The sequence below is a fragment of the Quercus robur genome, chromosome 3 (genome assembly GCF_932294415.1).
Source record: "Quercus robur chromosome 3, dhQueRobu3.1, whole genome shotgun sequence".
Lineage (NCBI taxonomy): Eukaryota > Viridiplantae > Streptophyta > Magnoliopsida > Fagales > Fagaceae > Quercus > Quercus robur.
In genome coordinates this window covers 14,702,216-14,728,151 of record NC_065536.1, presented here as the reverse complement: position 1 = coordinate 14,728,151, position 25,936 = coordinate 14,702,216, and the positions used below count along the sequence as shown (strand labels likewise).

Genomic DNA, 25,936 nt, shown 5'->3' with positions numbered 1-25,936 from the left:
ATATTTGATTTTGTTTCATATTGGTCATGTTTCAATTTTCATTTGTAATCAGGTAACACTTAATCACTTATCATTGTAGTTATTTTATTCAAGGAATCGAAAGGCAGCCTAGGCTTATAAAGTGCCTGAGTTGGAGGGCCAAAATTGTTTATCTTGGGAAGGTAGATTTGTGACAAATGAGTACCTTGGATTACTTGTTTCTAATAGTTAGGAATTTCAAAGAAAATCCTATTACAATTAAAATCCCACTTTTCCGAGCAAAGAGACTGTCCCCCACCTTAAGATTGAACTCCAACTCAGTAAGAGAACCTACAAGAATTTTCCTTAAAAATCCACAAGGAAGCCAGTTGTCAAACCAAAATAAAATTTTCCTTGGTGACTACTTTCTGGGACAGTAAAGCGTGCATGTATTCAAAAGCATAGATCTTTTTTTTTTTAATTATTTATTTAAAAAGACTTGCTAGGACTTAATTAGAGTCCTCTCTACAGTTTTTAACATGACTGTAACTTGAAATTTATAAAATCCTATCCAACTATTTTGAAGTGAATTAAATTTTACTAAGTTGTTCATATATAAACAAACCTTAACTATCATTTTTTTTTTTAATATCTGTTTAAATTAATACTGGTGCAATAAAATTCAATCCATTCGTTACAAAATTTTGGATAAAATTTTAGGGGGAGAGAGAGAGAGATAAAAATGAAAGTAAAAATTACATTTTAAATTAAATCTCATCCAATTTAACTAGATTAATGTTGTCTTTGGGGTTTAATTCGGGACGGGGTATGTTTTGTTAACTTTTCAAACCTCAAGATTTAATTTATTAGTTTTAAAGTTATATGATTTAATTTGTTACACATTCTAAATTATAGAGTTTGTATTTACCTTAATCCCAAATTTCATTGGTTGGGTTCATGTCACGCACTTCTAGTTTTTAGCCTACACACATGAATTAGACCCATTGTCTGATAATGAGTTTTTTTTTTTTTTTTTTTTTTTTTTTTTTTTTTTTTTTTTTTTTTTTTGGGTGAGAATGGTCTAATAATGAGTTCTTTTAACCAAAAGTAACCGCTTTAATAAATTGTGAAAATTTTTGAAATATATAGGTTTATGATAATAATGTCTAAAGATGCTCAAATAAGTCTACTTGGGCTTTACATATATAGTTTAACTTTTGAGCCAATTTCATAAGCCCATATTCTTTTTAGCAAAAAAAAAAAAAAGCCCATATTCTTTAATGAAAAAGAACGTGAAAATTTCTGTCATTAGCATTACAAAATTTGACCAAAAGAATTGGGTACCCATAAACAAGGTCAAATTAATTATAACATTTTCCGAAAGAAAGGTACAAATTATGGTATTTATGAAACATGTAACTAATAATGAAAATTTGAGATTTCAATCGAAAGGGAGAATTTCCTCAAAAAAAAAAAAAAGAAAAAAAAAAAGAAAAAGAAAAATAAAAAAAGGGAGAAGACAAAGTTAGGTTTTTCATATATATATATATATTATGAAAATATCTTTTTTATTTGGTAGAGTACATGTGCATAAAATGTCTATTTGAATCCACAATCCTATCTAAATGTCATTTGAGTCCAAATTAATTGGCTACAAAGATTAGCGTTGGTGTTCACATCATTCGGTCATTCCCACCTTAATTTGAAAAACAAAATCACTATATGATCTTTACAAAATTTGTAAAATTTAAGGATCAATGTGATTAGATTAATACTATTAAATATTATTGATGTCATAACTCGTAATACTAACATTTTTCTCATTGGCATTGAACATCTTCAAGGTTATTTTCACCTAATACTATATTGATAAATTAATACATTCAAGTTAAATTTTACATATATATCTTGCCAAAAAGTATGTATGGGACGCATAATCGCATATAACTCAAAAGTTGAGTATAAAATTATATATGGTTGATTTACACTATGCTTCCAATTTAAGTTGGAAAAACTCAAAGGATTGGAATAGTTTTCCAGGCATCTTAAGATTCATGAAGTCTTAGATTTAAATATTTTAAGCAACATGTTAAGATCACTCATAAGGGATTCATCCTTATAATTACCTAAATGTGTAATAGAATAAAGATTACATGCATATGGACAAGTAGTTAAGTGTTTGAAGAATTCTAAACACTTTCGTGAACAAAAAATGAAAAATAAACGAAAAATAAACATGGAAGTCTATATCCCGTTACCTTTTTTTATTCATAACTAATCGTAGACCCATGCGATGCATGGGAATAGATAATTATTTTGTAGTTATGATATAATATATATATATATATATATATGTTCTCTAAATTTTGTGGAAAATAATTTATTCACTCAAAAAATTAAACAATTTCTAAAATTATTTTGCATTTATCTATCTCAAAATAATATATCATTTTATTATTTGGAATTCTGGATTTTTTTATTGATATTATTTATTTTTTAAGCAATCCATATTTTGCTAAATTATGTTATTGTGCAATATATTTTTCTAATTTTTTTTCCTGTACAATTAAACTATTTAAGTTTCAAATATATTATTTAAAATTTTCATTATCTTAAAAGAGATTATCATATTTATAATTTTTCTTATCGTAAGAGTATCTTCAAACTATTGATTGAGTTTTGATTACTAATAAATACACATGAGATTAGAACGGCATATTTCTTAGATATTCCTAAGAGATTATACCATATTATAAATTTAATATTTAAAATAATATGTAGGAAAAAGTAGACTTTATGTCTAAAATTAAACACTTCACCTATTGAAATGAAAGAAAATAATTTGTATAACAACATAAAGTGAATATGATCTAACCAAAAAAAAAAAAAAAAAAAATTGACTAAATACACTTTCATTTATTAATATTTAATTGTCTTTAACTGGACCTTCATATCATATTTATTATTGCTATACTTCTGTTGAGCTTCCACATTCGCCACATTATTGGCCACATCATTATTCTTATTATTATTCATTTTTTGCTTTTAACTTTTGATGATCTTAAATATGTAAATATATTAACTTTACATATTCATTTACTTTAATTTTAATGTTATAACTAAATAATAAATCATTGAAAAATTAAAACAAAAATATTGTTTATACATATTCATCTTGGACGGTTTTAATAGTTGATAAACACTTTCAAACACATAGCCAAGATTGTATTTTTACATAAATTCAAATCTCACTTCCAAAATAAATAAGTATTATGTAAAAGTTTCTCAAAAAAAGTATTATGTAAAAAAAAAAAAAAAAAATCAAACAAAAGCTATAAGAGGGAGAGAGAAGACTTGTGATAGAAAACTTTAAAACAAAACACACACTACCAAATAGTATTATTAAAATATATATATATATATATATATATATACAATGATTCATTAACCTAAAGTAAAGTTGCAAAAAATAATAAATAATACATACATATATATATATATATATATAGAGAGAGAGAGAGAGAGAGAGAGAGAGAGAATAATCACCTTTTTGGGGAGAGAAATTGAAAATAAAATGAGAAGAAAAAGCATCAATATATATATATATATATATATATATATGAGGACAAGGATCCCTAATCCAATTTAGAAGGGCTGCCAAGGTTATTTCCAAGGACACACCTCAAACCTCGGGGGCGAGCATTAGCTGTGTGAGGCGCATGAAGTTAAAATATCACAAATGGGAGAAAGCAAACTCAGCACAAATTACGATAAGGATGAGGGGAGAAGGGTGTAGAAGCCATCCCCTCCGCATTAAATATGAGACAACCACTCCCTTAGCCGCATTAATGAGGAAATGACCATAAACAGTAGTGGCACAACTAAGACTGTAGGGTAGAAGCTTGCTGGTATATGCCAAATGGAACAGAAGTCCTAGGAATGCAATCTCAGCCTTCCAAGTGTAGGACTAAGATTATTTGTGTTTGAATATAAAAGAAAGGTGAAGATCCTTATGCAAGGGATCCAGAAAAAGAAAAGAGAGGGAGAGAACTTTGGAACTAAGGGCTGACATATTTGTTCAAGAGAGAGAGAAACACACATATATAAAACAGACATTCCTCGGGCATGACCGAGGATCCCATTTTCTTCATAATCTATAGTCTTAATCATTTCATTGAATTCTTGTCTCATTGTGATTAACTTTAACTTGTTAAGTGATCAATATCCTACCTATTCCCTAACAAATCTATTGTAGTGGGCCTATTGGGCCATTGTCTGGGTTGTTCTTGGGCTGTGGATCAAATTCTGCTGTCACAATATTTATGTAGTCATAAGTCAAACACCAAATATTCAAGTCATATTATATAATAGAATAACATTATATTCTTGTAAACTATCTTTATATACAATAGGATATTATTTAACAATCATAGAAAAGAAAAGAAAAAAAAAAGATAATAACTTAAAACCACAAAACCAAATTACATCAACCTAAAGTAGAACTCTAAATAACACATAAATTCATAATCTAAAGTAGAGATACAAAAAATAAAAAATTCACACAAAAAGAAAACTTGAGAGAGAGAGAGAGAGAGAGAGTAATAACTTTTTTCATGTGGGAAAATATGTACAGAATGGGAGAGAGAATGAAATATTTATAGTAATAGAATGAGGATAAGAAGAGCCAAAATAAAAGGAAGAGGAAGGGATGGATGAAGAGTGACATTAAGGTTTAAAGTAGTTGAGAGATGAAAAGGTAAAAGGGACATTATGGTTGGAAATAGTAAAGAGAAATGAATGGAAATAGCTAGATGATATGGTCACTAATGTGGCTCAATAAGAGTGTAGCAACTTTGTTTTTTCTTTTTTTTGGTTGATACAAGATAGAAAATCTACTCTAACCTAATTTAAACGTATATGTGTGTGTGAAACTCCCTCTTGGATACCTGAACTTTGACTCTTGCCCTCCACACCTCACAAACACTTATATTTATGGAGTAACCATCGTGCCAAGAATGTGCAATGGTACACTTCAGCTTTTATATATATATATATATGGGTGACCAATTAATGCTAAATAGTTCGTTCACTTTGTTGTATATATAGGTATATACATGGATAGGTTGTAATAATGTTATTTGAGTTTGGAGAATATTGTTTCATAAAGTTGTTAAAGTTAAAATTCAAGCTCTGGAATTTTTTAAATGAAAATTCGAAATTCAGCATTTTCAATCGGTCGAAATTTTGGTTTTATCAATCGAAATGGTAAGAAAATAATCCTAGAGCCTCTAGATAAATCGATCGCTATTCGATTGATCAAAAAAAGCACTCAATTAGTCAAAAAATCGATCGAAAGGAACTTTCGATCGATTGAAAGTTGTAAAATAGGATTTTCTGCAAAATTTTCCGGTAATTGTTCTGAATGTTTGAAAAGGTATTAAGCTTTGTGAACAGTTTTATGAAACATTTTGACTCTCCATACGTGGCTTTTGATGAAATATAACCTTATGTGTATAAATAGGTACTTATGTTCACAAAATAGTAAGTTAGGAAGAAACACATGAAATCTCATAATCATTCTTCAGAATTGCTATCTGTAGAACCTAATATCTTGGTTGTATCCTGGGGACAAATTTGTGATAACCCTTTAGCAACAATAGTGTGGGGCAAATATTGTCTAAGGAAAATGATATTGTGCCTCTAAGTTATCTATTTTCTATTTGTCTTTTGTGTTAAACATGTTCTTTCATTATTACTTTGTGTAATATATCCCAACACACTTTACAATTATCATTGTTTTGCTTTTTGAAAAATCTAGATCCACAACCCGAAATGCCAATGAGTCGCCAATGAGTCATGGGATTATGGGAGTAGGACATCAGTCAAAATCATCACTGATCCTATAAGTAAGAGAATTTCAATATAAGTATAGTAATTTTTTTTTTTTTTACTTTTTGAATTTAGATAATAGGTAAAATGTCATGTGATCTCTATTAAGAATAATCTTGAATTTTTGAAGTTTGTGTCAGCATGGAATTTTGTTTTTGTGTAGTCTTTGCATTACTTTGGGGCAACATTATTAGCCACACACGCACAATGATTGATCTTTTTCCAAGCAACCAAACAACAATGATCAAGTAAAAGAAACACGGGAGAAACCAAAAAAAATAAATAAATAAAAAATAAATAAACAACATAAGAAAAAGAATATATAATCAAGATATAGCTATGTTGAACATATCATTAAAAATTAGTTAATTAATTTGTTTCATAAGCCAAAAACATTAGAAGCATAATGATATATAATAGTAATATAAATATATATATATATATATATACATATATATATAAGTCTAATGAGAATTTCAAATTAGAGTCTAATTTTGTATCATGTGTCCTAAATTATTTATTTTTAGAGCGTTTTATTTCCTAATTTTAAAATCAAATGTGAGACTACATCATAAATATTCATACATGTAGGTTATTAAGTATAAAAACAAAAAAGTCTAGAATAAATTAATGGTAAAAAAAGATGCTTCACAATAAAAAAAAAAAAAAATTAAGAAGTAACAAAAAATTAAACATGAAGACTAGTTTACATTTTATACCTAATAATATTCTTACGAGACTTTTTAAAGAGTTAACAAAATATAAAAATGGCTATCAATAGTATTTAAATTATATATATAAGAATTATACTATGCATTTTATTTTATACCTTTAAGTGTATCCATACATATGCATGGATTTACAAGCTAGTAAAAATAACGCATGGGACTTTCTCATGAATGTCATGGCAAAGCTTGGTTTTAATGAAAAGTTTATTAATTTGATTCACCAATGCATATCCATAGTGAACTTTACTTATTAATAGAAGCTTGGTTTTGAAGAAATTTCCCCTCAAGGGGACTCGTACAATAGGTATAATAATTATTTAAACACAACACAATTCAATTTATGTGAAAATATTATGATATTATTTGAAAATGATAAATTGCAAATTTGAATTAAACACAACTAAGTATTGATCCACCTATGTCAGTTATCACCCAACCCTATAAAACATTCTCTCTCTCTCTCTCTCTCTCTCTCTCTCAAAACCCACATAGAATTAAGCACCAACTTAGAAACAGTTACTATAATTAATCACAATTACTCATCCAACAACAAAAAAAAATTACAACCACAATAAAGCAAGAACCATGGCCGAAATCCGCCTCTATCATCACCGACCCTTTCTCTCTCTATTATACCCCTCCTCTTGATCCTCTCAAATTAGAGCCTAAAGAGAAACTAAGCTGCAGACGTCTAACACACTATGGTCTATGTTTATGAATTTTTTTTAATCATTTTTTGGGGTATATGAGAATGTCTGTGTCACTAATTAAGTGATGATATTGGTGTTTGTATGATATGAATTTGGATGAGTAGAGCAAATATGTCTGAAAATGATGCCAGTATTTGTGAACCCTGAATTTGTGTGTGTCTGTGTACATTTGAGAGCAAATACATTCATCTATGCATATACTAAGCTAAAATATACTATGATTTGCAAAAAGTTTGAGTTTTTACTTACTAATGCTCTGGTTCTTTGTTTTGTTTTAGGAGATAGGTGATGATGTGAAGACTGCAGAGATTGATTGATGTAAAGAAGAATTGTAGAGGTACTGTAGAGAGGGAATGAGCGCTATAGAGTGAAAAATATCACTTGAAGAGGAGGGTTGCATGAGGTGATCACATGAGCAGAGCCAAGATTTCAGTTTAGAGGGAGCAAAATTAGAATGCAAGAGTAAAAGAAAAATTAATTTAAAAAATATTTATCAATATTAATAACAAAATATATAAACAATTGTAAACTAATGTTAATCACTTAATTGTCATATAAATCTAATATAAATGCAAATTGTTATTCCTTTTTTCATACATAGTTCAACTACTCAAATATTTTTCATATTTTTAAACCTCTCTATGATTTTTTTTTTATTCCTAATAATTCTTGAATATATATTTTATATCATTAAAATAAAGAAACAAAAATAAATAATTCATATTTGCTGAGAGTCAAAGTAAGAGATTTAGACATCTACATTGATACCTTAAAATAAATTGAGAAAATACATCAATCTAATAAGAGTATAGCAATACACATGATAAATTCTATATACATCTCAATGCATTGATTGCTTTTAAAAATATATAGAATTTAATATTTCTTCCTCTATTCTTAATTTCTTATAAGTATTGAAATTTTTGGGTTATATGAGAATATCCTAGAGTTTCAAATTGTAAAAAAGCCAAGAGATGGAAGAGACAAATAAATAGTGGTGGCTTTTAGGGTTTTAGTGACATACAAGACCCCCCCCCCCCTCTTTTTTTTTTTTTCTTTTTTTGAGAAGAACCAATTGTGGTTTATTATTATTATTTTTTTTGTGTATAATGCCTCATTAAAAAAATTAAAATGCAGTGAGAAAAAAAAAAGGGATAATAAGATATGTTTTTTACTCATAAAAAAATATTTTTTTAGTAACAAAATATATATATATATATATATATGGAGTAAGACAATAAATAATAATAGCTAATAAGATATACTCTTATTTTATTTTATTTTTATACAAGATAGAAATTCTGCTATAACTTAATCTAAGTGTATATATGTGTAAATCTCCCTCTTGAAGACTTGAACTCTGGCCCTTACCTCCTATATCCCACAAACACTTATACTTGTGGAGCGACCATCGCGTCAAGGGTGCGCGGTGGTTGCTCTTAAATTTTAATATTGCCACGTAATGTTCACAAAAAAACATAATAGAGTGCCGTGAAAGAGGCAGGTGAAAGATAAAAATAAGGAAAAAGCTTTTAAAGTCAGTTGTGAAGAAGCTTTTTAACTCCTTTATTATCGGTATAATTGCGTTTTTCTTTGTAGGGGGGCAAATTCGTCGCATGCATAACGAAACAGCCTAAACTCAATGAAATTTTGGAGAAGCCAGCGGGGGACAATTGCCCTCCCTTGACTCCCCGGCTCCGCTCCACCCAAGATGAAAAGTGTCACCATCTCAAGTCTGAACCCTAGATATTTTGCCTCCAATTTGTTTTGGAACACCAGCTGGGGCAACGTAGCTAGCCTCCAGCCCCCCACCTCCATTGGGTTCATAGGTGGGCATTTCATAATTGGCAAAAAGTCTCCATCATGCAACATGCAAACCATGCATTATCTATGATCTGCTCTTAAGATAATTACTAAGCTTTTTTATCAAGCTTGGCTGTTGTTTTTTCTTTTCCTTTTTTCTTTTTTTCCCCTCTTTTTTGGCTGACGTTGAGTGAGGATGAGAATAGAATGGATCGTTTTAATTAGAAGATTAATACAACTACATATAGGGAAAAGGTTTTGGAACCTTTTCTTTTTCCTCTATCAATTTTGTACTTGTCAAACATAACAAGGAAGAAAGTTACATCAGAAAAGAAAACACCTATTAATATTTAATATACTTTTTTTTTTTTTTGATAATCATTAATTTACTTAATTTTAACGTTCCTCTTGACTTAAACTGTTTGGCGGACTCAAAAGGCCTGCCACCAACTTGATCAAGTGAGATTGGAATATGTATTGATGTGATATCATTTCTCTTTGAGCATTTCAAAAAGAAATAATTTCCTTTGAATACACTTGATAATGATAGGTTAAATCACAACCTCTTCATTCTATAACAAAAAGCTTTATTTGATAAATTAATTGGAACCCACCATTTTTTGCAATATTGGACCATAATATACAACTTTTTTTTTTTTTGGGGTAAAAAGCAAATATACAACTTCTTACTCAAGAGCACGTGATGGGAACAAAATTTTTCTCTAAATTAGTTCGGAGAGAAACACTTCAAACTTCTCATATATTTCTTTTTTTTGTGTGTAAATTTTGAAAATCTAATCATTTAATTTCATGTCCTTATATTGCATATTAAATTTTGTTCAAATTGAATGTTATTTACTATTCAATCAATAAACTTATTTTTTATACATAATTTTAGATCACAAAAACTTGAAATTTTAATATTTGTTTGATAACATAGCAATTGCTCTTTGATATTCTTGAAATTTTACAAGCATGAAAGATATAATAAGAACATGCAATTTAACGGATAAATTTTTAAAATTCACAATCAATATAAAGATATATAAGGAATTTGAATGGTTTGTCTCCAAATTATAAACACCAAAGGTTTGAAAGGAATTTGGAGAAGAAACTTTGTTCATGTATAAACACCAAAAGTTTTCATTGACAAAATTTTCTAGTTTTACTATTGATTGACCAGAATTTTTTTTAAGAGTCATTTATTAATTAGATTTTAAATACAAGTAATTTTTTTTGAGAGAATAATACAATGAGAATTAGATTTTGAATATATATTATGAGATGGGTTCAAGTTACACCTGGTGTAATTTTACAAGAATTACATCTTTTGTGAACCATTGATTACTATTAAATCTAAGGGTCAAAAAACACTCATAGTAGTGTTATTATTACTCCCTAGAAATTAGTGATTTAGGCATTAACTCTTCTTATTAAAGGAAGGGAAAAAAAAAAAAAAAAAACCCACCACAACATTTACTTATTTGTTAGGAAAATATGGAAATACCATTTATTTATTCGAAAAAGTGGGATACGTTGGCAATATTGGCTCCATTCTTCACTTCAATACAATATCGCCTGTTGATAAGTTCCTTCCTCGACAGGCATCTCTTTTATTCAACTTTATTGAGTTCATACTTCATAATTCACTGTTCTGGGAGCACTGCAATTTGAATAATAAAAAATTCAACTTTTTCTCTCGCCAATAGAAATCTTGAGTTCTTGACAACTCTGCTAAACCTACCTGTGTGTGTGTGAGAGAAGAAGAAGATGAGTGCAGAGCCAAAGGCAAAGCGGGTTCTTCCAAATCCAGAAGAGGAAAGGAATGTTTGTCTGAGCATTACAGAACTACCGGCGGACATAGTATTTTGTTGAGACTAATTATTTCTAAAACCCTCATGACAAATTTTATTCAAGGTATTGCCAAAACTCAAATGGATGAAAAAAAAAATTCTCATTTTTTCAGACCATATACTATGGTTAAGTAATGTCAACACAATACTCCCTCCATAATAAATGAATTCGCAAAATGGTAATCATGTTTATTAAAACAAAATAAAGATAACTTGTATTTACAATTTAATATTGAGAATTTTATGAATGGTGGAGGCCTGAAAGTATAGTGCAAAAAGAAAGACAAGAGGAAGAAGATGATGATATGGAAGGAAAAAAAAAAAAAGTGTTAATGCTGTGGGTTTTTTTTTTTTTTTTTTTTTTTTCTCCTTTAATAAGAAGAGTTAATGCCTAAATCACTAATTTCTAGGGAGTAATAATAACACTACTATGAGTGTTTTTTTACCCTTAGATTTAATAGTAATCAATGGTTCATAAAAGGTGTAACTCTTGTAAAGTTACACTAGGTGTAACTTGAATCTCTCTCATATATTTTATATATATATATATATATTATCATTACTTAAATTATATAAATTTGGATTTTATTTTGCTTTTTAATAAAATCAAATAAACTAATTAGAAATAGTTTAAAAATTACTCTATAAATAAATAGTACATGTTGGGTAAGGTAAATTATCAACCTTCTTGGAAGGTTTCACTAACCCACTTTTTCTATTCTCACTTAATTACCTTCTTATCTTTTCAAAATAAAAAAATCAAATAAAGTAATTAGAAAATAGCTAAAACTTTACTTTGTAAATAAACAGTACACGTTGGGTAACGTAAATTATGAACCTTCGTGGAAGGTTCCACTAACCCACTTTTTCTATTCTCACTTGATTACCTTCTTATCTTTTCAAAATAAAAAATCAAATAAAGTATTTAGAAAATAGCTAATACTTTACTTTGTATATAAACAGAACACGTTGGGTAAGGTAAATTATAAACTTTCTTAAAAGGTTCCACTAACCCTCTTTTTCTATTCTCACTTGATTACCTTCTTATCTTTTCAAAATAAAAAATCAAATTAAGCAATTTAAAAATAGCTAAAACTTTACTTTGTAAATAAACAGTACACGTTGGATAAGGTAAATTATGAACTTTCTTAAAAGGTTCCACTAATCCTCTTTTTCTATTCTCACTTGATTACCTTCTTATCTTTTCAAAATAAAAAATCAAATAAAATAATTCGAAAATAGCTAAAACTTTGCTTTTTAAATAAACAATACACGTTGGGTACGGTAAATTATGAACTTTCTTAAAATGTTCCACTAACTCACTTTTTCTATTCTCACTTGATTACCTTCTTATCTTTTCAAAAAAAAAAAAAAAAATCAAATAAAGTAATTAGAAGATAGCTAAAACTTTACTTTGTAAATAAACAGTACACGTTGAGTAAGGTAAATTATGAACTTTCTTAAAATGTTCCACTAACCCACTTTTTCTATTCTCACTTGATTACCTTCTTATCTTTTCAAAATAAAAAATTAAATAAAGTAATTAGAAAATAGCTAAAACTTTACTTTGTAAATAAACAATACACGTTGAGTAAGGTAAATTATGAACCTTCTTAGAAGGTTCCACCAACATGCTTTTTCTATTCTCACTTGATTACCTTCTTATCTTTTCCTCTTTGAAATAAGTTTTTTTTCATTTCTACTTTTGTATCTAAAATATTGAAAAAAAAAATATTAAATTGAATGATTAAAAAAAAAAAAATTTTAAAGTTTAGGGATAAAAAAAAAATTAAGTTTAAAAACCAAAATAGCACTTTAGTTCATATTTTATATATAAAATACTGTCATTTTGTTGGCAAGCACTATAAGAAAGCAAATAATATTATATTATAAACATGTTCCATATAGGACATATTCCATATTATATTATATTTCTCAAAGATCAAAGATTCTTTCATATAGGACATGTTCCATAGTTGATTCTATTGATGGTCAAGTCATTTTGGAGAAGCCCACACAAGCTTGGAGAGCAGAACTTGACGCAATACAAGTTTCTAGTTGTACTACCACCATAAAGAGATTACAAAACATGAAGCTTGTTCATTTTTAAAATTAAAATTAAAAAAACCACTTTGACCGGTTTGCATGAAACCTCCAATGCTACTTTTATTTTTCTAGGTAGAACAATGCTACTATTAAGTGCTACCATTAAAACGAAAAAAATCTTTCTTTTCTAGAGAGTTTTCCGTAAGTAGATCAAAACTTACACAGTGCAGCGACATGATACTTCTTCCTATCACATAACAGTGAATCTCAATAATTAAATTTATGATGAGATTTTCTGTATTTCACTACTATCAATTTTTTTAGCATGCAATGGACCATAGCCATAGATTATAGTTCCAATGATAAGTAATGCAGAAAAAAGCTTCTCATTTACAATCGTCCCTCTGAGCTCTTTAGCCAGCCATCTACAAATCAGCAATTTCAGGAACAGGCTAACCAAGCCACCAAAGCATCTTAAGAAAACCCAGCCAAGCAAAAGAGTAAAGGCAATTCAGCCCGACTTTGATTTAGATTGCAGAAATGAGGATCTCATTGAGGGGGGAAAGATGATCTCATGAAGATTGTGAAAAAATCCTTTATCATAAATGTTATTTTTAACAACCTGCACATCTTCCAATAGGGGATTTTCGAAAGAAGTCTCTCCATTTGCTTTCTGAAGGCTTTCCTTCGGTACTCATCCCATTGATACTCGCTTTGAGGGCTGCAGCACTCGCCTTTGCTTCATTTATCTTCCCCTGCCAACTTATGTACTCTTGCCACTTGAAAGTCTGCAGTTCCAAGGAAAAAGTGCTACAGTGAGTTTCAGGGTTTTCAAGAGAATATGATTACAATAGCATCTAAATCACAACAAATTAGTTTATAAAATATTACAAAACCATAACTTAACGGAACTGACGGTTCCCACTATTCTGCCTCAACAAATGATTAAACGCAGGAACAACCCAATTGGGTGAAACAATGAGAAAATGATATCACAACAGCAAATGGTATTTCATCTCTTGTAGGAATCTTTGTTTCCAAGCTACCTACTTAATCAAGCTGATTTCCTTCCTTTTCCTTTCTTTAGTATTATTAATATTATTATGTTTTTGTAAAATCCAAAAATGTCAACTAGGTTTTGTTCCTAGGAATTCTTCTTATAAATTAAGTGACGTTCTTCAGAGATCAAGCAAAATTCGTGATCAAAATGAAGAAAATTACATGTCTAACCACAGCTATAATAATTTGAAGCATCCTCAACCCACCCAAACCATGGGTAGTGATTCTGTAGCAGCAATGCAGCCTCACAAGTTTATCCTATATGATTACTTATTCCCCACATCCTTCCCCTTCCATGATTTTATAAAAAGAAAACAGATAAAATTATTGAGAAACATCAAGGTTGAAAAATAAAACCCCATTTGTGGTGGTATTTGTGAGACAAAGCTTCGCATGATAGCTAAAGAAACCCGCCTGTAGCAGTGAAACAATTGCAAGAAACACCATAAGAAGTATTTGTGTATTGTAGGAGGCCAACAACCACTGTTAAAAAGAAGAAAACAATTAAGCAATAAATCATAATGAAAAGAGACAAACAAAAGCAATGAACTATGTGGTATAATTAAAGACTTAATAATAAAAAAAGTAATTTGATAGAAAAAGAGTAGATATATAGAAATTATTCAAAGCCCACCCTGATGCACATAAAAGGTTAAGCACACTATCATAAATGGCTCAAGTATGGAACTTCAATAATGTGCAGATGTATTATTGAATGCTCAATTCAATAGGATGGAAAAGTGGGAGGATAAAGAAAGCAGGAAGGATATAAAAGTGAGAAGATGTAGAAGATATCAGCTTTCCATCGTGTGTTTGGCAGAGGGATAAAAATTAATACAAAAATTCCATTGTTCTATTAAAATGAAAAAAATTGGTCCCTTGTGCGATGGTAGGTTGATCTTTCTTCTGGAGAATTATCTAAAGTCATGCATTGATATTCTTGGAAGTTAATGGGAAAAGAATGGAAAACACAGCAGCTGTTTGATGTGTGATGCTCAAGAACCCTTGTGCAATGCTAGGTTGATCTTTCTTCTTTTGGTTTCTGTAATCCAGACCCTTAAGTCAGATTATTATTTATTCCAGTACTAATATGCCAGCCCTGAACTCAACCAACAAGCCTAATCTTTACAGATCTGCACCGGATCAATTGGTTTCCTCTCAACCATTACCAGCCACAAAATTCTTAGATTCTCCTTAGATTGTTAATTCCGAGATCCTGCATCATGCAGCCTTAAAAGAAGGGCTATTTGACTCACACCAGAAACATGTTAATAGCTAAGAGTATGGTTATGATAAATCTGCTTCACACACACACACACACATATATGTTGCATAACATGTTGAAAGTTATATTATGATCAGCACGAAAAACTAAAATCTTTAACTGAAACTAATAATCAAGTTATCTATTTACAGAGAAGAATTCAAAAATGCCTTTAAAGTTTCATGAGAAGTTGATTGATCTCTATAATAGATTTTAATGATGCGATTTTGTAAGAATGAGTTATCTTGTTTTATTGACAGTGCATCTGTCAAAAGATAATAATTTGTTTGGTAGTCACTCTAAAAACAAGCATCAATGAAAAATAAAAGGAATTTTTCTTTCTAGTGGTAGTGGTGGGGCTATTGTATATAATTCATGGATAGAAGTGGTGGTTCTTTAATACAAGTAAGAAAAGAAATTGAGAGTTTGATTAGTGGATATTACAATGAAGGAGTTTCAGAGAACTTGAAAGTTGGTCTGGGTGTTGTAGTTGGACGAAGATGAGATATTGTTAGCAGGCTGATGATATGTATGCCTATTTGGAGCTATAAATGATCAGCCTCAAACCTATTTTATTCCTAATAAAAATGGGCTTTGAAGGAAAAACCACCCTTTTCTTTCTTTCTGTGCTTTTCAGTTTTATAAACTGGGGATGAACGCCCTCTGCCACTCTTTTTTTTTTTCCTAGCGTGCACATTTGGTGCAATATTGAATCAGATTCCTGTAAGCGGTTAAAGTATCTTCCCATCTCAACGCAGTTTGCTTCAAGTTTCTGACTTTCTAATTTCGATTCTGTCTGTTTTTGTTTCGGTTTCATTTTATTGTAGCTGTTTAATCCTATTTTTTCTGGTAATCTGCAAACAAAGAAAAATGATTTTCACTTGCAATGTGCTTGCAGGGTACATCTTGGTTGGGAAACCTGGGTGGTTTGTAGAGTATGGAACAAGAAAATAACAAGGAAGCAGAGACTCCTGTGAAGACATTACCATAGTCTAACATGAACAAACAAGAAGAAAACAAAGAGGCAGTGGAGGCACCTGAAGAGGCATCTAGTAAACCAGATTCTAACAAGAACGAAGCAGGGCCATCAAGAAATATGACTCCAAGATCATTAAAGGCCAAATCCAAAATTTCAAAGAAGCCTCTTGCTAGTAACTCGTTGAACACGGATAAGATAATGTTGGTGCACATGTTCGGAGAAGACAAAGGAGGAGGAAGAAGAAGCAAATATGGAAGGGCAACAAAGAAAGTAGCAACAATGAGGAATATTGTTATTGGAGAGCGTAATGATAAGAGGCAACGGCCTCAAAAGAACCAAGAGAAGATCTCTGAGTTGGAAAAACGCAAACAAAAACAGAGAAACAAAGCAAATAATGGTGGGTCCAATAATAGTATAAAGAGTCAAAAGAACAAAGAAAAGCGTGATGGCAGGTAATGGAACCGAAATAAGGAGAAGAAACAAGAAAAACTTGGTGGCTTGATCTTCATGTGCAATTCAAAGACAGCCAGATTGTTTCCACTATTCTGTAATGGGTGTTTCAACAAGTAAAAAAGATCTTGTGATAAGTATCAAACCCGGGCTCAAACTATTTCTCTTTGATTTTGATCTGAAGCTTCTGTATGGGATTTATAAGTCATCGTCTTCTGGGGGCATGAAACTTGAGCCACGAGCTTTTGGTGGCGCTTTCCCTGTTCAGGTCAGATTTTCTTGAGGCTGACTTCTCTTGATAATTTTTGTGTTTTTCATCTTTCTAGCCACACATGTGCTGATGAATTTTTTAATTTACAGGTGCGGTTCACAGTTGAGAAGGATTGTTTCCCACTATCCGAGGCTGTTTTTAAGAAGGCAATCAAGGAAATTTATAATGAAAAGAACAAATTCAAAACAGAACTTACTGTTAGACAAGTAAGATTTACTTGTTTCTTCAGTAGTTTGGGGTCATTGTTTCCGATAGTATTTTTAGCATTCATAATGTTCCAATTTTCCCCATCAAGTTAGGAAGCTCACAGAACTTTTCCGACCAGCTGGGGTCCTCTCAAATGCACACTCTGTCCACTCTCCACAAGTTGCTAGAGTTTATGATCAAACTCGGGAAGTTCATGAAAGAGGAAGAGAAGTTTGGCCCTATTCTCACAACGAAACACTCCCTAGGGATCCTTATTCCAATGGTGATTTTACTAGTTATCCCTTGCTGTCTCATGAAAGGGATCAGCGTATTGCACACAGAGATGTGACTTCCATACCAAGAGGGGAAATTCCTCGTGAATTATATCTAACTGAAAGGGAGTATCGAGCTTATGGTCTTCAGGGAGAGATAAAAAATTTAAGTACCCCATCCCAATTTACGCCTACTTTAGAAATGTACCAGAAAGAATATGAAAGAGAGCACCTTCCAAGACAGCCAGACTATCTATACAGGGATGCCATCCCTGCGCAGAGAGAAACTCTTCGTATTGACCCTCTCTACATTAATGAGAAAGAGTATCAGGCTTATGGTCTTGGTGCTAGACGAGAATTGCCACCCACAGTTCCTGTAGCAACTGTGACATCTGCTACTGCTTTAGGCTCCTATGCAAATGATCCATATTACGCCTATCGTTATGGTGCTTTATCAGGGGACCCATATTTACCATCTGTGAGGAGAGAGGAAGTCCCTTCCAGTTCTTATTCTGTTGTTGGAACGTTTCCAGGAGAGACTGCACATTTACGCAGGATAGAGACTGATCAAGGAGCGGATAGGTTATACTCCACATATGCTGCTGATGCCCTACAACGTTATAACCAGACAGAGAACCGTCAGGTTGCCCAGCCTGAAGCTGTATCTGTGCCAGTTTCATCTCGGTACTCTTTTGCACCATTAATCCCCCTTCCCCCCCTCCCTAAAACCCTCTTTAATTTTTTCTCACTTTCCTTTTGTTATAAATAATATTCAGATATCAGAATTAGTTGATTACCCCATGATGGTATTTTGGCTCCGTTGTTATTGGCAGTATGTTATGTTACATCTTTGTTAGTTGCCACCAAGTGCCTTGCAAATGAAGCGAATGGCAAACTCATATGGCATAGGGTGGCATTGGACTCTAGGCTAATATATAGGCACTTTGGGTTTCTGCTTGTGGGCTGGTGACATGGGTAGGTACATTTTTCACTAGCATTTTGTATGGATGATAGATTTGGGCTTAAGATCCGATGCAAGCTGAGTCTGAGCCCACATGATGTTACCTTAATCAAAATTCTATGTTGGTATATAACTATTGCTGCTATATAAATTTACAAATATCATAACTATTGCTGCTTTATAAATTTACAAATCAGGGGCGGGGGTTGGGAAAAAAAAAAGATTTGAGGAAATTCTTTTGGTTTTTCTTCTTATCACAATATTGCTTTTATGCCTTCGTTTTTGGAAAAAAAATATTGCTTTTTTTTAGCAAAAAAATATCGTTATATAAAGTAGTAGACTACTATCTAACTATAAGTCAATTGGTCTTTAAATTGTTGAAGTAACTTCTGAGATGGTTGGATACAATTGGGCCAGCAATTATATACTCTGAATCTACATCTGAATCGCAAGGAAGAAACTTAAAAGTCAGGTTCATCGTTCATGTTGGTTTGTGTGCTTGCTAATCAGTCCCGATACATTTGGTTAGAATAAGCAAATCGTTTTGGGTTACTGATTGAATTTTCTATGAAATTACGCCTATATTGCGAGGAAGAAACCTAGAATTTGGTTGCAAATTGGTTTGTGAGCACTCAAATTTAGAAGATTCAAGTAGCTATTGTGCTCGTTTATCACAAGGAAAAAAGAAAGACCAATCCACTAACGATTAATATTCGTCCAAGACTTCTTTTTAAGGTCCATAATCGAGCAAATTCAATTTTAAAGTAAGCCCTATTGAAGATCAAATTGCTAGAAATGTTTATCACTGAAGGGATAAACTTTTTGGGTGTAAGGACCTTTAAAATTCTTTTGTAAAGTCTTTACTGAAACTTCCTATTAAATGGAAAGAAAATTATATTGCATTTTCAAAGTAAGACGATATGGTGCTATCTTTTTTCACATATTTGAAAATTATATGCTTAATGCCTTTGAATATATAATTAAATTCTTATATATGCTTAGATTAGGCAAATTGGTTCACTTTGTTTTAAAAATAATTTGTGTAAAATTATAGGTGCCCCTTAGAAATTGTCAATTTTATGAAGTCATGCTTGCTAGAGTTTCTTTCCATCCTCTTTAGCTTATTTATTTATTTTTTCCCTTTTTTGATATTGAAAAATGTCAATTTTTATCCTTGTTTCTTAAAAAAAACATTATTTAATTTAGATATCAATTGGTTCATTTTTTTTTCTTTAATTTTATAGAGTCATGTCAATTTTGTGTAAAAATATAAATGTACCTTACAAATTGGTTTTTCCTTTTTTCGATATTGAAAAATGATTAATATCCTTAGTTAAAAAGATAATGACTAATATCGAATTATCAATGTCCTTTGCCCCAACCCAAACTCTACTCTTAGCTGAGTCCATTATGGTCAAAGGTTGACTAACACTACAAAAAGATTTTCCTTATTTCAACCCACTCTTTTTAAGGGTTAATAAAAAGTGTTGAAACAAACACTAACAAATTAGTTCGTACCCTTTTTTTCAGGGAGTTTTATTTCAAAAGTCACTAATAACCCTCCAAATAAACTAATGTAATCTTCCTTATAATTTTATATATATATATATTAAAAAAAGGTGGGTTAATGGGCCAATTTTAGCTAGTGGAAGGGGGAGGTACTACCCATGTGGTTCTTCTATTATCATTTTATTCACCAACAAATTGGAAATTGCAATTTTCCCATTATTATTTTTTCTTTTTAATATTGAGAATTAATTGATTAATATCTCAACTTAATTAGCCAAAAAAAAAAAGAGAGGCTAATATCGACAACCTTTGCCCCCAACCCCTAGTGTATTCTTAGTTGTCATCATTACGGTGAAAGGTTGACTGACTAGTTCTTATAATTTGGTTTGAATTATCTAATTTGTGAGGGAAATTTACGAATTTATTATTAAAATTTTGCTATATTAAAAATCTATAGAATGACTTGCATTACTATTTTTCACCAAAAATACGGAACTTTCAATTTTCTCATTAGTCTTTCTTTTTTATTATTATTGAAACTAATTAATATCTTTATGAGACAAAAAGAAAAAAAAGAAGAAGATGCTATTAATGCACTTTGCCCCTAACCCCAAGTCTGTTCTTACTTCCTAGTTGTTACCATTACAGTCAAAGGTTGACTGACCAGTATCTTGAGTCTCCCTATAATTTTGTTTGAATTGTCTAATTTTATGAAAATTTACGAATTTGGTATCAAAATTTTTAGTGGCAAGAGTCTATAGAAAAACTCTTCTATTACTGGTTTTTTCACAAAGAAAAAAAAAATTGAACTTTCAGATTTCCCATTAGTTTTTCCTTTTTCTAATATTGGAAAATGATTAATATCCTTACTTAGTTAAAAGAAAAAGGTTATAATCAATGCCCTTAAATTTGCCCCCAACCCTAAGTTTGTCCTTAGTTGGCACCATTATGGTTAAATTGACGTCCACGACGGTTCATTCTATCGTCATTGACCCAATGGTAGTCTTTTCTCTTTTTGGTGGTTCCACTCACCTATTAGTTATTTTAATTTAGCCTCTAGGTCGCCCTATCTAAGATCTGACCACAAACCCACAACTCATTTGATCTTATACTTAATGAGTTAAGTTCGATTACTCGGCGTGTTGGCTGGCTTTAATACCAAATGATACAAATCTATGTGTAGAACTCATCCTTGAAAACTGGCTTGTAAGGGTAGGGTGCCCAAGAGCTTATGTATACATAATTAAGCTTACTCTTATTCCATGTGGAACATTAGGATCATAATAGTTTCTCATGTCCCTATAATTTGGCTTAAATGATTTAATTGTGAAGGAAATTTATAAATTTGGTATCAAAACTTCGGATTGGAAAAAGATCTATTGAATAAATCTTGGGAAAAGAGAAAAGAAAATAAAAAAGTTATAATGTTGCAATTTTTCTTTTCATAAGTTGACTTGGCCACCATTTCAATCCAATTGTCATACTTGGCCTTGATTCCAAAAGTATGAGAATTGAGAGGTTAGGTCATCTAGTTCAATTTTTGATGAAGCAAGGTCCGCATAGACCTCTCATATGAATTTTCATTTGAATGGGGTGGAAGGTGAGGTCGAGAATTTAAGTGTTCATTTGGTATTGTAAGATGTAGATTTTAATTGTAGAATTTTTGTGATATATACTCTTAACTAAAAAGTTATAGAGTGTTTTGAGTGTTTGGTAAAATTACAAAGAATAATGGTTGAAAGTTTTTGATTTATAAGCATGAATAATGAATCCTAGATTTCTTTCCTAAAAGTTCTAAATTTTATTATTAACCTTAAAGTTGAAAGCACTTTAGCAATATTTTGGCAATTTCTGCTTAGAGCTTTAAGGCCCTTAAAGTATTTTAACAGTTATTGATGTGGTCTAATTATTTATTGCAATAATTAAATTATATATATAAAAACCATGAATAGCAACACTAAACGGACTCTAAGATTCAATGGATGTATGAATAATTTAATAAGTAAAAAAAATGAGGCCAAGCTGTTTCCAAATCAATATCCTAATTAAAAAAATAAAAAAAAGAGGTAAAAGCAGGATAAGTTGAACCTCTTTTTTTGTTTCGTTGTTTATAAAAGAAGGAAATTTTAAGATGGAATGGCCATATTGGTCTATTTATGAAACGGTCCCAACTGTTAGCTATTTATGGAACGTGAAAGCAAATTATAAAATAAAATAAAAAATGCAAAGAGTAATAATAGTCCCATGCTTTTACCACGGCGCATTTTTGGTGCGGTAGTCACTTCACAAGTATAAATGCTTGTGAGGTGTGAGGGGTAAAGGTCGGGGTTCAAATCTCTAAGAGGGAGCTGCACACACATATACACTTAGATTAGATTAGAGTAGAAATTTTATCTTGTATAAATTTTTTTTTTTTTTTAAGTCTCATGCTTTTTATTATACACTCATTGGCATTGTACATATATGTCCTTAGTAAACAATAAAATTTTATAAAAAATAATGTTTAAAAACGTGATTTCAAAAGGTATGTGGTATAGCCATTTTAAACGTGACACAAATGTATATAATTTCTGTATGGATGTAGATCTCAAATTCTCAACCCACCTAGAAAGATTACTTTGACTTTTCGGATGGCTATAACACTCATAAAATCATTGGTGTAAGAACAATGCCAAAGGGAAAAGGAGTACTTAATTACATTTGTGTTTGAGATGAGTTGAATTTTCCAGCTTATCTCTATTTTTAGCTTCTTTTTTTTTTTTTTTTTTTTTCTATTATTCATAGAATTTATTACATTTTTTGATACCAGTCATAGGTCTTATTACACTTTTTGATATTATTTATGAGTCTCATTGTACTATTCAGCTTATTTTTTAACATTTTTTTTTTTTTTTACATTTTCAACAAAAAAATTTTCAATTTTAACTAAATAAACAATTTCAAACCGACTATATATATATATATATATATATTCATATATATATATATATATATATATATATTCATATGTGGTTCTGTTCAATCTAATGTTTATGGGCTTTGCTTTTTTGAGTGAAGAAAACTAGAAGTAAGCGTCCCAAATTTGAATTGTATATGTGGGGAAGTCATTGACTTTATGAATTGTTACGCGCCATACGTGCATGCATCGCTAAAGGCCAGCCTAAGGCTATTTATTGTATACGCGGGGACAAGTGATCATTGACTGTCTATATGAATATTTTTGTAGGTTTGGTTCCAACCTACAATTTCCCAAAACTGATTATTTTTTTCAAAGTCTATTAGTTTTAAGAGAAAAATTAATTGATATACTAAGGATATTGGTTTAAGAAGTGTTTTAAAATTTTTTATAAATAAAAAAAAAAATATTTAATTTTTTTGATAATTTTTTATATTCCTCGTAAGAATAATATCAAAACTTTTTAAAAATAATTCATTAATAAATATCGTAATTTTAAATGTTTGGAAAGTTTGGTTAAATCAACATGCACATAAAGGCCTCATATATACTCAAAAATTTTGCGGCGACAAATGGCGGCTATAAAACTTCATTGAAGTCATACAAGACGCGGTCCTTGTCTATCTTAGATTTCTAGCCATATTGGTGTGTCCTCGTTTATTGATAACATATTACTTTTTTTTTTATAGGGATAACATATTACTTGAACTTATGATGTTAGTTTTATTATAATTATTTATTATCATATACTAACACAATATATGAAGCTTTCTTTTTAATGTAGTTGCAAATATCTAAGTCATCATTGGACGTCAAAATTTTTTATCAGTTAGAGCCCACGATTAATATTTTTGATGCATTTTTTTTTTTTATAAAGAAAACGGCTAAAATACCATTCACACCTAGTCAAAAATGACAGCGTTCATTTGTTCTTGTGGTGACATTAACTTTTGTTGATTATTATCATTTGGCTCAATGGATAAGAATTCAATTCAAAGAAAACCAGAGACAAAAGCAGCTCCAGAAATTATCCGTAAATTACACAATAATATCCGTCAATAGCTCAGACAAAATATTGACTTCTCCTGCTCTCCATCTCATTAGTTCTGTTAAATATATAACTCATAGAAAATGGTTAAGTGATTTGCATGTAACCACTTTACTGTAAAAAAAAATTATTTTAAAAATAATACAAACATGGCATATGATCATTTTTTTAACCAATTATAGTTAATGAAATTAAGATGAATGAGTGAATTTGGATAATTCTACCTTATAGTCAAGGATACAAAATTGATAGTACGACATATGGGATTTGTTTACAACTAGCTGATCCAAACTATAGGGATCTTTTTACTTAATTTTTTAATATACAGATATCAATAAATGAGATATTGGAATTTCTTTAAAATTTTTATAAAATATTATGAGAATAGTATTTATATTTTATATAAGTTGATGGTACGTGGATCGCTACTTAGTGAATTACATACATTAATACACTATTGATCAATAATATATATATATATATATATATATAATTAATTAATTATTCAGCTTGCCACTTTTATTGTGCTGTCTTGTTGGTAAAGCATATAATTTCTAGACAACATTAGTAGAATATTAGTAAAAGTAATAAAATATATTGTGTAGAACCGTAGATGGTCGACCTTACTTAATTTGTTCAAGATTCATAATTAATGCAAAAAATTTGTGGCTAAAGCTTAATGGTTGTTGTGTTGTATTCCAATTCTTAAAACTTTTAATATATTAACCATCCGTCCCTGAAAAGTTAGCAATTATCTAGCCATTAGATAGAAGATAACCCCTCTTTATTTCTATCTCTATTAAGAGCATTGGTATCGGGAGTTAAAACTCCAGATATGCTAAAATTTAGCATCAAAGTCCATAAAACTCACATTACCCGGACTTGTAAACCCAAAAAATTTACAATTGTGCTATAGTACCATCCTAAATTTATGATAGTATTGTAGCAACGTTCTAAAACAATTTAATACTTTTTTATTCCCCACCTATAAATATTTGCCTCTTTCACTCTCCTCATCAATCTCTCATCTCATCTCCTCTCTCTCTTTCTCTCCATTCCAAGCCTCCGTCTTTCACGGTGGTGGTTTTTATTTGGCGTGAGTCATGGGTTTGGTGGTGCATGGAGGTTTCTAGTGGTAACGTGGGTTTGGTGTGGGTCTTATTATTATGCTTCTCTGGGGGCGTGGTTTGGTGGGTCATGTGATGGAGACATGGTGGCATGGGTACTATGATGGTGGCAGGTGGCAAGGTTGAGATCGTATGTTTGAGATTGGCATGGTGGCGTGGAGGTTGGCGTGGTAGAGATTGGCATGGAGACCCGCATGGAGAGGGGTTTTTTTTTTGGTGGTTGTTGTGGCCAGTGTTTGGGTTTGGTTGTTGTGTGGTTTTTGGGTTTGGTGGTAGCATGGTGGCTGGTTTTTTTTGGTTGTTGTGGTGGTTTCTTGTTGTGGCCGAAGCTGTGGCTATAGTGTTTGATGGGTGTTTGGTCCATCTGGATATGGGGTGGTGGGTTTTGATTATGTTCTATGGGTTTGATTCCCATCGTGGCTATGGTTGTAGTGTCTAGTGGGTTTTTTAGTGGTGGTTTTGTGGGTGGAGGTGGTGGTGGATTTTATGGGTTTTGTTCTCGATGGGAGGGGTGGGTTTTTTTCACAGTGGTGGTGATGGGTTTTTTCACAGTGGTGGTGGTGGGTTTCTTGTGGCAGAGGTGGTGTTGATGGGTTTTTTTGTGTTGGTGGTGGTGGGTTTCTTGTTTCAGAGGTGATGGTGATGGGTGGTTGAAAGAGAGAGACAGTGAGGAAAAGATAAAAAGAATGATGAGAGAGAAGAGAGAGAGAGAGATTGGATTATATTATTTTATTGAGCAGTATATATTATTTTAATGAGTTGAATAGGAAAATAAAAGTTGGGATATTGGGTATGTTGTAAAATGATATGGTATAATAGATAAAGTAGTTTTTAAGATAGTAAAATGAGATTTTTCTAAGAAACCGA

The 25,936-nt window shown here is 30.8% G+C and overlaps 1 protein-coding gene and 1 long non-coding RNA gene across 2 annotated transcripts; one reads left to right on the top strand and one right to left on the bottom strand.

Annotated features, from left to right (window-relative positions):
• Positions 1-13,149: 13,149 nt before the first annotated feature.
• Positions 13,150-14,844, bottom strand: LOC126717215 (uncharacterized). Its single transcript, XR_007652460.1, has 2 exons — positions 14,404-14,844; positions 13,150-13,775 (listed from the first exon to the last, which is right to left on the bottom strand). It is a non-coding gene; the product is annotated as an uncharacterized LOC126717215 (long non-coding RNA).
• A 1,463-nt stretch (positions 14,845-16,307) lies between these two features.
• Positions 16,308-18,257, top strand: LOC126719299 (uncharacterized). Its single transcript, XM_050421869.1, has 5 exons — positions 16,308-16,741; positions 16,812-17,007; positions 17,100-17,229; positions 17,306-18,152; positions 18,245-18,257. The coding sequence occupies exons 1-5, from the start codon at positions 16,308-16,310 to the stop codon at positions 18,255-18,257; spliced, it is 1,620 nt and encodes a 539-aa protein (XP_050277826.1).
• Positions 18,258-25,936: the final 7,679 nt, after the last annotated feature.

Bases quoted from the DNA above. Each gene is read 5' to 3' on its own strand.
- LOC126719299 (XM_050421869.1), top strand. From the start codon at position 16,308: ATGAACAAACAAGAAGAAAACAAAGAGGCAGTGGAGGCACCTGAAGAG. The intron at 17,008-17,099 runs GTCAGATTTTCT...TTTAATTTACAG, and splicing joins GTGGCGCTTTCCCTGTTCAG to GTGCGGTTCACAGTTGAGAA. The intron at 17,230-17,305 runs GTTTCTTCAGTA...TTCCCCATCAAG, and splicing joins TAGACAAGTAAGATTTACTT to TTAGGAAGCTCACAGAACTT.